At 43.5% G+C, this 17,790-nt stretch overlaps 2 protein-coding genes across 2 annotated transcripts; both read left to right on the top strand.

The window, feature by feature from the left end:
- The first annotated feature begins 8,415 nt into the window (after positions 1–8,415).
- On the top strand, positions 8,416–10,491 carry LOC143260999 (uncharacterized). The gene is made up of 2 exons (XM_076527634.1): positions 8,416–10,427; positions 10,474–10,491. Exons 1-2 carry the CDS (start codon positions 9,192–9,194, stop codon positions 10,489–10,491), a joined length of 1,254 nt encoding a protein of 417 aa, XP_076383749.1. The 5' UTR covers positions 8,416–9,191.
- Positions 10,492–10,717: 226 nt separating this feature from the next.
- On the top strand, positions 10,718–11,810 carry LOC143261004 (uncharacterized). The gene is made up of 2 exons (XM_076527636.1): positions 10,718–10,934; positions 11,018–11,810. The coding sequence occupies exons 1-2, from the start codon at positions 10,870–10,872 to the stop codon at positions 11,646–11,648; spliced, it is 696 nt and encodes a 231-aa protein (XP_076383751.1). The 5' UTR covers positions 10,718–10,869; the 3' UTR covers positions 11,649–11,810.
- Positions 11,811–17,790: the final 5,980 nt, after the last annotated feature.

The following is a 17,790-nucleotide window of genomic DNA, read 5'->3' as shown; positions in this document are numbered from 1 at the left end:
AGGGGGGGAAAGAAAAAGGGTGGCAGTGGGGGAGGGACTGTGATCGCTAAGGCGACACAAATGCAGCCCGCCCCTACTGTTGCGCCGCCCTCCACCACACCTCCAACTGAGGTGTGGTCAAAGGTAGTTGGCCGGAAGGCCAAAAGGGCGGCTGCCGCAGGTTTATCTGCGGCAGCTGCCAAGGCTGCTTTGACCCAGAGGGCGGCGAGGCGGGTGGCACCGGCTGCTCCCAAAAGGGCTCCCCTGCCGCCGCGTCCGCCCCGCACGGCTGCCGTTACTCTAACGGTACCGGCCGGCGGGGCGATGAGTTACGCCGAGGCGATGGCCACTGCCAGTTCCAAAATAGACCTGGCAGAAATTGGCATCGTCTCGCTGAAGCCGAGGAGAGCGGTGACGGGGGCAATAATTTTAGAGGTCCCCGGAGCTGATGGAGCAGCCAAGGCCACTGCCCTGGCCTCTAAGATGGCTGATGCGCTGGCAGGGACCGGCGTGAAGGTCGCGCGCCCAATCAAAAAGGCCGACCTTAGGGTGCGCGGCCTGGTCGACTCGACCACGCCGGTGGAGGTCGCCGCAGCTGTCGCCCGTGTGGGAGGGTGCGACCGGGGGGATGTGAGGACCGGCGAAATCCGGTCTTCCCCCTCTGGTTTGGGCACCCTCTGGGTCCAGTGCCCTGCTGCGGCCGCACGCAAAGTTGCGGTCGCGGCAAACTGACAGTGGGCTGGACCCAGGCGACAGTGGAGGCCCTCAGCGTTGGCCCCGATCTGGCGGACTGCCAGTTCGGCTTTCGGGAGGGGCGATCGACGGTCGACGCAATCGACCGTCTAAAGTCCCTCTCGGACAATGCCGTGGCACGGGGCGGGGTGTGCTTGGCGGTGTCGATCGACATCGTCAATGCGTTCAACACCCTGCCCTGGTCCGCCATTAGGGAGGCCCTGGTTGAACACCAGGTGCCTCCCTATCTGAGGCGGGTGATCGGGGCCTACCTGCGGGACAGGTGGGTGGAATACCCGGGCCGGTACGGGACGATACGGAGGGAAGTGGACTGCGGGGTCCCACAGGGGTCCGTGTTAGGACTACTCCTGTGGGACCTGGGATATAACGCAGTCCTGGAGAAGGCCTCCCTGCCCGACGGTGCCACCTTTGTCTGCTATGCGGACGACACGTTGGTGGTCACCGTCGGGGACACCTTCGAGAGGACCATCCGACGAGCGGAGGTTGCGGTGGCAGCCGTCGTCGCGAAGATCCACGATCTGGCGCTGAAGATGGCCCCGGAGAAGGCCGAGGCCGTCTGGTTTGGACGGCCTCGGTCGCGGCCACCGGCCGGATCGTGGATCTGGGTTGGAGGAGCCTGCGTCGAGGTGAAGTCCAAGATCAAGTATCTCGGACTGATCCTCGACAGCCACTGGAGATTCGGGGCGCATTTCGGCCGCCTCGTCCCCCGGGTTGAGAGGGCGGCGGCCTCGCTCGGCCGCCTGTTGCCCAATCTCGGGGGACCGGATAACATGGTGCGTCGCCTATACCTAGGCGTGGTGCTGTCCATGGCCTTGTACGGCGCCCCGATCTGGGCGCCGTCCGCGAGGGCAAGCCGGCGCATCACTTTGTTGTTGCGCCGGCTTCAGAGGCAAATGGCCCTTCGCCTCATACGGGGTTACCGCACCACGTCTACCGTGGCGGCGCTTGCTCTGGCGGGAGAAATTCCCTTCGAGCTGCAGGCGGCGATGCGCGCCAATAGCTTATTCAAAATTCACGTTATAGCTATCATCGCGATAAAAGACGGATACATTCTTATACCAGAACGCGAACTCGTGTTACATGCAATATGCGATAAGAAGACCACACGCATCAAAATACGACGACCGACCATACACCGCTCTACACAAGACTACTCACTCCTGGGCGATCAGTTCTCACACCATTTGACAAAAACATACGAGTTCGAACAAACAGTAGTTTACAGACCCAACGTTACGTTACCATTTTCAACATCTGACATGCAGTTAATTCCTGACAAAATACCTACACTCCACGGCACACTAAACATCGACACATACAGAACACTCAGTACCAATTTAGACCAGATCGAACAAAATATCGAACAAGTTAAGCAGAACTATAGGCATAAGAGTTGGATTGAAATCGTAACAAAATCTACAAATTATTTAGGCTACACAGCTCTTACAATATGCATACTCTACATTTTTTACCGTTGTGGACTTTTTTCACTATTAGGCAAACTCGTTCCCAGAAACATATGTATCGAAATCTTCAGCCCCAAAATCACACACTGTGTAAATTTAGAACCCCAGGTACTTTATAACGCGAAGGCAACAGCTCAAGAACTGCTGAACGCGCCACCGGGATATGAACCACCCTCAAAAGAAAGGAACCCTACGGTAAAACTAACACCTCGCAGGAGCAAGCTGGGTCTAGGACGGGGGGTGTAATGATGATCCTTCCTCCCCCACTCTTAATCTCCAAAAGAGACAAGACACAGGTATTGTAACGATGACCGTTCCTCCCCCACTCTTAAAGAGATAAGACACAGGTATGTATAGGCCATTAATTATGCGTGCGGGCAGTGACATTCTTATAATCGGCCCGGAACATCGATCACAGTGTAAAAGTTCCCACTCTAAATGTATCAATTTTATGAAACTGTTATAAAATAAACATACGCTGAAAAGCCATAGCTTTCCAGCTCCTTTTAAAAAGCGAAGTCATTCAAATACTGCGTAACAACGGCGGCCGCACAAAGATGTTCCCAGGGCCACCGCCCTGAGCACGACGGCCGCCGGGGGGCGACGAGTCACCTCAAAGTAGAGGTGAGTCGTCACCACCCCCCCCCCCCCCCAAATCCCAACACGGGAGGACCTCTTCTATCACTGAAACACTTCCGGTCCCGTTCACCCCGAGAAGTAAATGTTTCAGACTGTTAACCAAATTCAGGAAAGTATGGTATGAAAGATCCAAAAGCAATCCTCAAATCTTTGCTCCAAAAGTACGTCGAAATTCAGATCAATGTGGACTTACTTTTCTTGTTGGTTACTTCCACAATAGCGCCATACAGTCTCCCAGAGAACCAGTCTTCTGGATATCTGCTGAACACTGACGTGAATCTTGACATGAAAACTGCATCACTCAATTTCCATGTTGATCCAATCGGTTTTTGTTGACAGTAAAAACCGTAAATCATCAAGCAAGCAAATTCCTGCTTTCTGTATTTCCACTTCAATACTTACTAGGAATCGTGCATTCTTGCTATTTTTTAATTGTGATTAATATTTGTTACCAGTTTACTAAGAATGTATCCACTGCGGGTTAATTTTCTTGTTATATACACTATTTGAAATTTTGTAACCCTGAATTAATCAGTAATTATTCCGAAATACTTTGGAAATTGAAGTCGATAGTTATGAAGTTAACTTATCATTCTTTGAAAATGGCTATAGTTGCCTTTAATTTATACTTAGGTAAGTATCGTTGTCGTATCCAGCCATAGTTGTCTTCGACTACTGACACCAAGCAGCAGTAATATCATTAATGCATTTCCAATAATTTGGTTTCTATGAATAACCTAAGAGTGGGTGTTGCACTGCTTTTCTTCCTCCATATTATAACCATTACAGAAAAACATTTAGTTATTTCGGGCGCGTAGAGTACAAGAAATGTCCTGCAAACTACCAAGAATGCACAGCTCTGCAGTAATATAAAATGGAGTATTCTCAATCTGAATGTTCCATTTAATGCAACTCTTCATTTGTGGTGAATTTACATGTTGGCGATTCCATTGCTGATTCCGAATATTGGAAATTTGTCGAGCAACAACCCGACCCAACTATAAATTTTCCAATACAGATCAAGTACACTGGATGCCCCGTGTGTCTAAAATCAAATTGATCAATTTTAGATCGCCAGTCGATTACCTCCTCTTTACTGGTATCACTTGGATCGATGCATAAGAACTCTAGCGCGGCGTTAGTTTTTTTACATTAAGTCGAGCTCAGCTGTTCGAGCTCGACGCCGGTCCAAGTAGACAAACCGTACTAAACACATCAAACAGTCTTCTGTTTGTATCATTGCAATGTATTCATCACTTAGGTTATCCTTCCAATATTCACAATATCAAATCCATTATCTATTTTCCGTCGTCTCCCTTGCAGCGCTGTTCGTTATGACATTGCCGTCGTGCACTGTAACAAACGTTCAGTGCTTCTTTTAGTTTTCGATATTCACAACGAAATAAATAGGCCCTCACACCGCGACCATGGCTAGTTTTCATTTGTCATCAGTTATCAGCTACTGTTACGTAGATACATGTAGTTACGCTTGTAATACTTTTGCGCTTGCAGCCTAGCTTCGCTACAATCAATTGCGCTTGCAAATTTCGATATAGCTTTGTAGCCATAAATTGATCGCTTAATCGTATCATTCATGACCTTCACGACACATTATCACAATTCATCATTCAATTGTATATCATCTATAACCTCCTCTGTACGAATCTTATTGGTTAAAACGTATTTAGTGTTATTACACCAGCGTTTTTTACCATACAGTCCACTATCCAATTCATCCTTCCAATCCTTCCTCCAATTCAACCTTCCCAACGAAAAGATACATTTGCAACATATTTGGAAATTTGAGAAGAATAACAAACTAGTAATTTTGGAAATTGTCGAACATTTAACTTATTTCTGCACTTCATGAGCCTTCCCGGGTACTACATATTTCCAAAACTTCATCCTCCGGTTACGTAAACGTATATTGTGAGTCATGTACCCTCGAAAGGGTACAATGACGAATTTTCAGGGACCGAGGCAAGTACGGGCATTCCCATTACCGTTTTTCAAGAAAATTCGGGCCAGTTTCACGTCAGGTTCCAACGAAGTAACAGTTACAAGACTGAGTCTGATTCTCTTGCGAGCAACTCAACTGAGTACAAAAAGGATTTTCGTTAATATTCGAACAAGATACAAAACACAATAACTTTTTTAGAACTTGTCAAAACGACTTGAGTAGGTATATAGGTTTCGTTCTGCAATCAAGGGTGAGGGGAAGGCTGAGCCGGTGGGGTAAAGGGAAGGAAGCATCATCGTGAGCGGCACGCGTCGTGTGGAGGGGGGAAGTCACCGATAAGGAGTTTTGCGGTTTTGCATCCGGAGAGGTTCTCGGACGCCTTACCCGGAAGTTGCTTATCTTGCGAAGCGATATCGGGAATTTTGGTTTCGTTTATTAGATTTCTTAAAGTATGGTTTTTTTTATCTCGGTTTATACCGAGATACAATACTATTATTGTAGCGAGCGAGCGAGAGAGAGAGAGGGGAGGATGCAGCGGTTGTTCTCTCTCTTGCAAAAACGATGCATGATTTTTCTCCCGCGTGCGTTAGGCGCGACGCATTTATAGAAGTTTGTGGTTTTGTATCCGGAGAGACTCGCGGATGCTTTACCCGTGATTTTGGTCTCGTTGAGATTTCTTAAAGTAAGTTTTTTTATCTCGGTATAATATTGTAGCGAGCGAGAGAGAGAGAGAGGGGAGGATGCAGCGGTTGTTCTCTCTCTTGCAAAAACGATGCATGATTTTTCTCGCGCGACGCATTTATAGAAGTTTATGGTTTTGTATCCGGAGAGACTCGCGGATGCATTACCCGCGCTTGCGAAGCGATATCGGGGATTTTGGTCTCATTAAGATTTCTTAAAGTAAGTTTTTTTTTTATCTCGGTATAATATTATAGCGAGCGAGAAAGAGGGCTGTATTGCAGCGGTTGTTCTCTCTCTTGCAAATGATGCGGACAGAGAGAGAGAGATATTTTTTCTCTCTCTTTTACTGTTTTTTGCTTTTTCCCTTTGCAGCGAACATTTTATTCGATACTGAGTTGAGTATTGGTATGGAAGTTGGTTCGTTGAACGTGCCATCGTTGCAATCGTTCGCAACGTCTAAGATATTTGAACACGGTGTTCATAATTTTTCGAGCATTGCTCGACGGATTTTTATCCGATATTGTGATGTTATTTTGTGCGACGTGTACTGTCTTTTCGTCGGAGATATCAATTCATATATCGATTCAAATCGCGAGACTTGCTCGATTACGTGATATACAATAGTATTGATGTTTTAAAAGTAATCGTTCCTTTGAGCACGCAATGTCGTTCGAAGAGATGGTTGAAGAGGATTATTTTTAAATACCGTGAAGAAACTGATTATGTTTGCGTCGAACCAGTGTTGATACCATTATCAAAATTTGAACGGAGTATGACCAGAGGTGATTTCCTCCCTCCATTGAACAAAGTAAAGAGAAGATTGGAATATTCATTGCACGACGACGACGATGATTGGGATATTCGTAAAATCAAATGGGACATTAATTTACCGACCGAGAAACTCAATGCTTCACGCGTGAAATTCATATCGAAGTATTTTTCATCGAGTGACGAAGATACGTCGTGAGATGATTCCTACATTACAGAATTTGGTTTGGGGATACGTCATAAACTTATACCTGAACGATCAATTTCTGCTCGAGTGGAAAACAGCGACGGAACGTCTAATGCGAAAAGATTTGACGAGTCGCGTGAGTTTCATCTACACGAAACGATTTAGCCAAATTATAGTGAAATGGCCCGCGATCGATTCACCGTCCGCGATACTACATATCATCGAGATGGAAGAGCATCGCGTGGTTGGTTGTATACTGTAGTTACGTTCGTGAGAACTGGAAACTTAACCGACGACGTGAAATCAAAATTGAAAAAACTTCTTTTTAATAATTGATGTGAGTTAATATTTTCACAAGATGACGCAAGTTTACAAGGACATGTTAAAATCGTTAACACATATGTCAAGGTTGATTCGAACTGTGGACGAGTATCGCGAATGGACGAAATCATGTATTGAATGTTTACAATGGTGTAGGAAATATATGAACATTGTGAAAAGAAACGAAGCATCCATAGGTGTAAAATCGAGTTTGCTGTCGATCATGTGTCGTATGAAAACTTTGAAGGTCTCGTTAGATCATCGGTTTTCATCACGCGTTGGTAGTGGTTTGTATGGAAACGTTGGCGCGAGATTATCGACTCTTCGTTGGGAGAACATCGAGTCGGCGTTTAAGAATCGTATATCGACCGGCGTTGTGATCAACGTCGAGCATGTCGATCCACGTAATTTCTTGCAACACGCGAAGCGAATAGTTACGAATCGTATTACAGAACTTTTGAACGTTCATTTGTCGTTAAAAGTGAACGTAGTATTGGAGGCGGAATTTGTGCTGCGCGACGAGGTTTCGGTGAAAAGTTTTAGCACGCGAAACGTCGCGCTCTTTCATTCGTCGAATCTACGTCGCTGGTATGCGAAAGATGTTGTGCCAACGCTTTTGACATCGATAGAAGAGTTTCAAGAACGAGACAGTGGATGGGCGTTATCGAAGATCCTGCATTTGATGGTGAATTCCAACAAATATCAACCGTTACAAGCAGGTTGTCAGGTATCCGTGCCTCGAACAGTGCAATTAAAGAAAGCAGTCTTCAATGTGTACAGTGACGACGATAATGCATGTTTCTATTGGGCAGTGGTGGCAAGCCTATATCCAGCTAAAAATAATTTGAATCGCACATCATCCTATCCGCATTACAGCGATGTGCTCCACACCGAGGGATTCCAATTGCCGATGTTGTTCAAGGACATACCAAAGTTCGAAAAAGCGAATGACGTTTCCGTGAACGTGTTCGAGTGAGGAGGGGAACAAGAAAGATGTCGGACGTTGCATTTGACCTCAAGGAAGCGGGAGAAACATGTAAATTTGCTGCTCATACACGACTCCGAAAACTTGCGCAATCATTATCTGTGTATTAGGAATTTATCTCGTCTGGTTTCATCTCAGATCAGCACGCAGCACTCAGATCCACACATGTAAATTTTTTTCTTTCTTCTGGATGATGGTGGTGGTGGTGGTGGTGGTGGGCGAGAAAAACTAAAATAAAAAATTATGTTTTTTTTTGTCAGGTGTCTACAGTATTTCAAATCGCAGGAAAAATTGGGCATTCACGAGATCGACTGCAGTCGAATGAACGAATGTGCTTTAAAACTTCCGACGGAAGACGATAAATGGCTGAAGTTCAAGAATTATGCGTACAAGGAACCGACACCGTTCGTTATCTACGCAGACTTGGAATGCCTGCTGGAGAAACAGGAAGATCAAGGTCATGGAGCTTACTGTAGATATCAACATCACCATGCCTTCAGCGTAGGCTACTACCTCCATTGCCGATACGACAGTTCGTTGAGCGAGTATCAGACTTATCGTGATGAGAAAGGTTGTATCACATGGTTTGCATCGAAGTTGCACGAGTTGAGCTGTAAATTGCAGCCGGTGTTTGATTGAACGGTTCCAATGGCTCCGTTGACCGCCGCGCAAATCTCAACTTTTCGTACCGCCACGTATTGTCACGTGTGCGAAGAACCACTCGGTAATGACGACGTGCGAGTGCATGATCATTGTCATTTCACAGGTGCGTATCGGGATCCGGCGCACAGCCGTTGCAATCTGAGCTATCAATCCTCGTACGTGATACCGGTGGTTTTTCACAATTTGTCCGGCTACGACGCACACTTTTTCATCAAAGAATTGGCAAACGCGTTTGAAGGTAAAATAGATGCGTTACCGCTGACGAAAGAGAAGTACATTTCTTTCACGAAACACAGTAAGAGGAATAAAGATGCGATCAAAAAATCGTGGAAGAATTGCATAAAGTTTCGATTCATCGATTCGTTCAAGTTCTTGAATTCGAGTCTGGACAAGTTGTCGTCGTACTTGGACAAGAGCGACTTGCATATCGTGAGGAGCCAATTCAATCGTCTTTCGAACGATGATTTTCATCTTCTAACCAGGAAAGGCGTTTTCCCATACGACTATGTATCGACCTATGACAAATTAAGCGACACTTGTTTACCACCGCGCGAAGCATTTTATAATCAGTTATGCGACAGCGAGATATCCGACGTCGACTATTGTCACGCGAACGAAGTTTGGTCACGTTTCGGTATACAAACGTTAGGACAGTACAGCGACTTGTACTTGAAATTGGATGTGTTGTTGTTGGCCGACGTGTTTGAAAATTTTCGCGAAAAGTCGCTCGAGAATTATAAACTCGATCCAGCGCACTATTATACGTTGCCCGGTTTCGCGTGGGACGCGATGCTAAAATTGACGAAGATCAAGTTGGAATTGTTCACCGACGTTGACATGCTTTTGTTCGTGGAGCGGGGAATACGAGGTGGGTTGAGTCAATGTTCGCATCGTTACGCGCGCGCGAATAACAAGTATATGTCGACGTACGATTCGGCCGAACCGTCCAGCTATCTGATGTATTTCGATGTTAATAATTTGTATGGCTGGGCCATGTCGCAGCCTTTGCCGCACAGGGGTTTCCAATGGGTTGACGATACGAGTAATTTCAACATCGATTCCGTGCCGATCGACAGTCCCGTCGGGTACATTTTAGAGGTCGACTTAGAGTATCCTCAGGAAATTCATGATGCTCACGCGGATCTTCCATTTTGCCCGATTCACGAGGTTGGGGCGTTGCAAAAGAAACTGTTGACAACGCTTAGCCATAAGAATCGTTACGTTCTCCATTATCGATACCTCCAGCAATGTTTGAGGTATAATTTAAAATTAAAGAAAATTCATCGGATACTGAAGTTTGAACAATCATGTTGGTTACGCCGTTACATAGATTTAAATACGAGGTTGCGCGCCAACGCAAACAATGACTTCTCGAAGAATCTGTTCAAACTGATGAACAATGCAGTGTTTGGAAAAACGATGGAAAACGTTCGAAATCATGTAAACGTAAAGTTGCTCTCGCGATGGAGCGGTCGATACGGTGCTGGGCGTTTAATAGCTCGACCAAATTTCCATAGCTGTACTGTATTCTCCGAGGATTTTGTCGCAGTTCAAATGAACCAGCTTTCTATTAAATTTTATAAACCTATTTACATAGGCATGTCAGTGTTGGACATATCTAAATTACATTTGTATGATTTTCATTATGGCTACATGCTTCCAAATTTTCAAGAAAGATGCAGGATTTTGTACACGGATACGGACAGTTTAATTTATCAGATTATTTGCGACGACGCGTACGAGATGATAAAACGTGACATTCACCGATACGATACTTCCAATTATGACAGAAATAACGTGTACGGCGTTCCGATCGCGAATAATAAAGTATTAGGATTAATGAAGGACGAGAACGGAGGTAAAATCATGACAGAGTTTGTGGGTCTTCGCTCGAAAATGTATGCTATTCGGGTACAAGACAAAGACGATGTAAAAAAGATTAAAGGAATTAAGACTAACGTGACGATTAAAAATATAACTTTCGACGACTATTTAGCATGCCTTCACGATCATTTAGAAAAATCAGTTTGCGTTAAATTGATGATGTCTATACAACATCAAGTGTATTCAGTATCACAGAGTAAATTAGCAATGAGTCCATACGATGATAAACGATACATTTTAAACAATTCGATCGAAACCCTTCCTTGGGAACATTATAAAATCGCGAAAGGGGGAGAGGGGGAGGCAGGAGGGAGAGGGAGTGGGGGGGAGTTAGAAAAAATAAAAGTGGTTATATAATTTCATCGATGTTTCGAATCCCGTGTTGCGCGCGCGCGTGTTCACTTTTATTTGTAAGCGGAAAAGGTGCGTATACGCTCCTTGTATTGTTATCTTGCGTGTAAGAAGGGGGGAAAATGGTAGGGGAATTGTATATATAAGCATTTGGCATTGCGTACAGCGAGTAGTGCGTTCTACAGATTACTTTCTTATAGCGCAGTTGTTCTTCAGTATTATAATATTCACAATGTCAAATCAAACCAATAATTTTTTACATAAAAATGGATCTCACAACGATTATAAAAATTATGGGTAAGTAAAAGAAAGTTTGAAGGGAATAAAATGTTCCTTTTATGAAAGAAGAAAAAAAATATTGTATGTTATTTCTTTTATAGATACTCCATTTCGATGATACGGTCGTTTCAACAGTCGCAACCCCAGTCGCAGCAGAAGCAGTTGCAGATACCGCGCAACGCACGAATCTTGGGTAGAAGATACTCCATAGCCGGCAATTATTTCAAGTTCCTTGAAATTTGTGTACGCGTGGATGAAAATTTGCGCGTCGAGTTTGTCTTGGGGGACAATCGTGGAACAGAGATTTCTTTTTCAATGGCTACGTGGAAACTGCTGGTGAAAACTAGAGATTATATTCACAATTACTTCGACGCGGACAAGAAGGAAAAACAAATTGATGAGACTTTATCGTTACAAATTGTTAATTTTAATGGAATGAGTCTAATCAAGTTGTTCGATTCTCAAGCATCGATTTATGTTACGAAAGAGACGATGGATAATTTGTACAAATTAGAGTTATGTATGGATCATATGTATTCATGGTTATTAGAAAATATTCCAGAAATTCAGGATAGATTAGCGAAGCTCATTGACATTGTAAAAAACTCCAATAACGAGCAGAATTATGCGACCGTAATTTTTACAAACGAATTGTTCGAACGAAATTGTCTGATCGATTGCGAATTGTTAGCTTTATGTTTAGATCTAATCGTATCGAAAGCGAATCGTTGAACTTGTGTGCGTGTGGGGGGAATTAATTAGTATTAATGTAAAAAGCATTTATGTATTTTTTCATGTTTATTAGAGAAACAAAAATAAACATTACATTATACAATTAAAGTACAGATGATTTCTTTATCCAAGAGTTATGTGACGAATCCAGCCCCAACCATTTCACATATATTTCATTTCCTTTTCGACGCAATACTTTTTCTACTAAATACACGTCGGCATATTTGGTAGCGCGTATCTCGTATTCGTAAAATCCTCCAGCGATAGGTTCGTTCTGCAAATCAACCAAAAGATACGTGACGGGGTTCGTTCGTTTCACCGTCGCGATCTTAAATACTTCCGTTGACCAGTTCGGTGTGTATCCTTTGTCGAATACGGTTTTGAACTTGCTGATGCGCACATTGTCGCCAACTTTGAATTTCGCAGGACCGGCGATCTTGACGTTGCTGTACACGGTAGATAAAAGATACTTCTCATTTTTATGATTCACGTTTGCAGGTCGCATACGAATGGTGCGATGTTTTTGATTATTGTAGTCCTTAATCAACGTGGGTAGCTCGTCGATCCAACGATATTTTCCGCTCAACGAGAAAAATTTCCACATGTTGTTCTTCAATGTACGATTGAATGGTTCGACTATGGACGCTTTCATAGTGCTGAATGTGGAATAGTGGTTGATGTTACGTTTCTTCAGATATTCTTGAAAATCTTTATTGTAGAATTCTTTCCCCATATCGGTTTGCAAATTGTTCGGTATTCGGCCATCTTTTTTCAACACCGACGCGAAAGCTTTGCACACATCGTCAGCATTTTTGCTTTTTAAAGGAACGGCCCAGGCATACTTGCTGAATGTATCGATTATCGTAAGAATATATCGATGTCTTCGATTCTCTCTTGCGTACGGTTGAACTTCAACGATATCAGCTTGCCAGAGATCGTCGAGTCCTCGCGTAACCACTCGCCTCCGTCGGAAGTAACGTCTCGCCGGAGCATGCAGTTCATTCACCAAGTTCACTTTATCGCCGCTCATGATTTCGCCTTGTCAGTCTGCGGTCGCTCGAAATTAAGATACGCTAATTTAATTATCCTTGCGTTGACCGCTGCCGCGCTCTCTTTTGCGTTATCGATGAATCTGCGATCGCTTGAAATTAAGATACGCTAATTTAATTATCCTTGCGTTCTCGGAGTTTTTTCGATCGCTGTCGCGTCCTCTTTTGCGTTATCGATGGACTTTTCAGCTATTGACGTTTTTTGCGTTATCGGAATCTCTTCTGTGGTTGCTGCTACCGCTACAGTCAACAAGTCTCTGAAACGAAGTCTCATACGAGAATCCAATTCCTCGAAAGCGACGCGCACACTGTATTGCTGCTGTTCTTCGATACGTCGCATTTGTCCGTATATTTCGGTAAATTTCTCTAATAAAGATTTATGTAACTGTTCGAATTTCGCGACTATGTTCCCTTCTCCAGTCAGCTCGAGTAATCTCTTGTACATAGCAGTATTAAGCCTTTCGAACCTCTCATCCAATTCCTTGCCAGTTTCAAAACCGCCTACTGTAAATTTATTTTGCAGTTCGTCTACGAGTAATTCAAGTTGCGCCAACTTTCCCTGATTCGCTTTGCCAGTGCTCGTAATTTCCTCCAAGTTGCGGATTTTATTTGATATGTGATTTTCAAGGTTATCAATCTTTTTCGGCCAGTTGCTGTTAACTTTGTGTTCCACACTTGCAAGTTTGTGCTCGATGTTGCCAGCAAATTTCACAACGGCATTCAATTTTTCTCGATCCACGATACCCTCAGCTTTCATTATTTCGAACAACTTATCCTCGAGCTCGACAAATCTTTGACGTAGCTTTTCATTGATACTTTTATTATTCTGCTCGATGCACGTTTTAACATGTTTCTTCAGATTCTCGTGATTGGATTCGTCGTTTGTCACGAATTTTTGGAGAGTTTCGACCGCGCGTTTCATCGAGTGAACATCGTCGATAGTTTCATACAGGTCGTACGTAAATGTTTTTTTCAACGAATCGATCGCGTCGTCAACGTAACTTTTTGTTGCCGAGTCGCTGGCGAAAACCGGAGTTGCCAAATATCGAATAATTCGAGATTTTGCATCGAAAAATTCGTTGTCACTGTTCAAAATTACCGCCCTCTCGTTGATAATGTTGTCGACATACTTCTTCGTGTTAATAGGAACTTTTATACTTTCTATAGGTAGACCCAATGCATCGAACTCGTCATTCTCGTCCGATACGTGTAGAACGTATTTTCTTATCGTATTTATCAGATCGAACATAAATCTATTGAAACTCTTCGTGTTGATTGAATTGTCCTTGTGATGTTCATGTGTCGTGTCTATATTCGCAACGATGTCTTGAATAGTCTGCTTTAGCGAATCACGAGACGATGATTTCTTGCTGCTGCTGCTGTTACGCATCGTTGCTGCTGCTGCTGCTCCAATTTCTTTCGACAATCGATGTTTTACCACCGTAATCACCAGCAAAAATGATGCAATCGTTGCAAAAGCATGTTATTTATAGAACTTGAGGCATTCCTCGGCAACTAATTTCTTCATTTTACCACGAAAACTTTCCTCAAAGATTTGTAGTTGGTTACCGATTGAGCTGTCCGTTTCATCTTTCATATTCTGTTTTAACGCTTCAACCTTTTGCTCCAATACCGAAAATACGTTATCAATTTTCACATTAATTTAATCGTTATCTGAATCAATTGATTTAATTTTCTGATCACTGTCGTATTGAAAATTATATATTTTAGCCAGCACTTTATTCCTCCATTTTTCATTAGTCTGCTCCATATCTTTCGTTAGTTTCTCGTTAGCCGTTATTTTATCCATGAGTTCGGATTTCCATTTCGCACTAGTCTCTTTGGCATCCTTCGCCAACTTTTCGTTAGCCGTTATTTTACCCACGAGTTCGGATTTCCATTTCGCACTAGTCTGTTTAGCATCCTTCGCCAACTTTTCGTTAGCCGTTATTTTACCCACGAGTTCGGATTTCCACTTCGCACTAGTCTGTTTAGCATCCTTCGCCAACTTTTCGCTAGCCGTTATTTTACCCACGAGTTCGGAATGCATTTTAGGCTAGTCTGTTTGGCATCCTTCGCCAACTTTTCGCTAGCCGTTATTTTACCCACGAGTTCGGACTTGCATTTTAGGCTAGTCTGTTTGGCATCCTTCGCCAACTTTTCGTTAGCCGTTATTTTATCCATGAGTTCAGACTTGTATTTTACACCGGTCTGTTCGACACCCTTCGTCATTTTTTCATTAGCCGTTATTTTATCCATGAGTTCGGACTTGTATTTTACACCGGCCTGTTCGACACCCTTTGTCATTTTTTCGTTAGCTATTATTTTTCTACGAAGCTCGTCGTCGCCTTTTTTCGATACATCGTCAACGTACGATCTAGTGGCCGCGTCATCGTTTTGAAGCGGTTCCGCCAAATGTTTGATCCTCTTGTTTCGAGCTGTGTACGATTCCGTTGAGAAGCACATCGCATTATTCTGCATGTACTCGTGAAGCGATGACGTGACTGTATCGTCGCCTATCTTTGAAACGCGATCGACGTACAGTTTGGTGGCCGCGTCATCGTTCGTCGTAGGATTTGCGACACGAGCGATCTTAGCGCCTCGCGCATCGTACAAATTGCCGATCGAGCATATGGCATTGTTGTGTACATAATTTTTACATATCGAATAAAAAGTTGAAATATCTGCCAATATTTTCGACTCAGGCGTACTATGTTTATACAACGTACCAAATTTATTAATTTTTTTCGTTTCTCGGTTTAGTTGTTTTCTTCTCCTTTGTTGTTCTTCTTCTTCTTCTTCTTTAACACCAACAACTCGAGTAGATCTTGCTGTTGCTCGATCTGTTGTATTTGTCGACAAATATCGTCGAGTCTGAACTCAATATTTTTAAATCTGTCCTCCCAATTTTCATCTACGGATAACGTTTGATTGGTTTCGCAGCAATTCCAACGGATACTCATTTTATCGAACCATTTGATAAATTTACCAACAGGCATTTCATTCGTCACTAACTTAATAAATATTCGAGCAATTTAATTTATTATCAATCCAGGTTCGCGAAGTTCTTCGATTATGGATGTTATTTCATTGTTGTGGTTGGTATGGCCAGCATTTTTCGATGCAATCAACAATTTCAAACGATCTACCAGCTCATTTGGGTCATCCCAATGCACATAATCGACCGGATTGTTGGTTACACGCATCATCGTCGTTGGAATATTTATACCTTTTCCACGTAATGCTGAGAACATTGGTCCTATAATAGTTTTGTACTTGTAGCCCTTGTTTCCCATTATCTGATTACCACGTCGGTGCGCATGCGTAGCGATGAGAATGTTTCTATAAATTTCCTTATCATTCTCGGTGTACAGGTTCTCGTTGGGTATTCTTTTAAATGTCAATTCGTAGAGACCTGGAGTTCCTCTGTACCTAATTTTATTAATAACAATATCATCGTTGCTTTCCACGTCGAACGCAACGTTTCCAAGCATCAGTTTGTTGTTATGAAAATACACTCCGTACACATTGTCCTGACTTTTCGGCGGCCCGCTAAAGAAATTTCTCAAGTATTCGCTCGCTAAAGGACCAAGATTACTGAACAAATGTTCGTATTCGTCGCGATGCTTTTCAGGACTTCTCAAAATATTTCGCACCGATGATTCCAACGATGTTGCAGCCGTTGGAGATGATTCGAAAGCTACCTCCCGATGCATTGAAGGTGTTGGTTCGAGCACCATATTGGTGTTCGCATCATCGTCGTCGTCGTCGTCGTCATCGTCAACATAGTCGGCGTCATCGCTGACACCGATGGGGGAATATACTTTATTCTTCTTCTTCTTGTTTTTCAAATGCATCCTTGGAGTTAATGCCGCTTCATCGTGTGTCCTCTTTTTCTTAATAAATTCTCTCTCCACTTTCTTCTTCTTCTTCTTCACAGAGAACAGCGACTGCTGTGTTTGCAAATCCAACGATCGGTCAGCATTTGATGTATTATCTTTCGCTTCCGTAGCTGTATCTTGAACCAGCTGTTTCAACGGTTCCACGATTGGACGTAAATTCGTCTCAATGTTAGACTGTACATCCATTTTCCCAACTTTCAAGGCTAAACTCTTTTTACGTATGACGTCACTGGTCTTAGCTATTTCCTTAACGATGGCAGCTCGCAGGTTTTTCTTTGACGGACGCATATCGAATGGGAGCACGATGTGACACCGACACCTCTTACCGTCCAAATGAGCTGGATCACAGCACGACGAATTCGTTAAATCCGCGTCTGTAACGTCCTCGGTTCACAGGGCTGTCTTTGTCGATTACAAGGAATTCATACTTGTTTCGCCAACACCTTGAACAAACTGCGTTGAAACTTTCGAACGACATATCAGTATTCACATGATCCTGATGAACGTGTCGCAGATTCATGGCATCTTGATTGAATAGAATCAATAGATTGGCATTGTCGCGAATCAAATGTTTGGGTATTCTCGCGTATGATTGCGACAGATAGAAACAATCGACGTGCGAATGTCTGCCCATCGCGAAATATTCTCTCATAACGTCCTGTTCATCACAAGCAACGTCGTCGAAGATAAATATCAAATTCGGTCGAGCATCCGCCGGGGGAATCACGTCCGCGTTGTCCGAATAGGCAAAGTAACCTACGTCCTTGCCCACGTGCGAGAACAAGTTGTTCAAGTATTGATATTTTGGTTGACGTAACGATTTCGAATACACATACACATTTGCGAATCGCAGTCCATTCGAACTTTCCAACAGGCTAATCATGACGTTCGTTTTACCACATCCTGACGGGCCGCTTATCACGCATCGTATAGTACTCGGTAGCAATGGCCCATGCTTCCGAATTATCTCATCATGGTCATCGAACGTGCGGTAGGTCGGAACCCGGATATTCAAGGACTGTCGTACGAAACGCATGCTCTCTCTCGACTGTCTTTTGTTATGCTAAATTTTCTTCTCGAACGATAAGGTATTTATACGAGAACTCAAGCATCATAGATATCAGTCTTCTCGTATTCAAATGATAGAGCACATCTCCATGTAACTAACGCACGTACATTTTTTTTTGTTCA

This window comes from Megalopta genalis, unplaced genomic scaffold (assembly GCF_051020955.1).
Source record: "Megalopta genalis isolate 19385.01 unplaced genomic scaffold, iyMegGena1_principal scaffold0030, whole genome shotgun sequence".
In the NCBI taxonomy this organism is placed as follows: Eukaryota; Metazoa; Arthropoda; class Insecta; order Hymenoptera; family Halictidae; genus Megalopta; species Megalopta genalis.
This window is presented reverse-complemented; position numbering and strand designations above follow the sequence as displayed.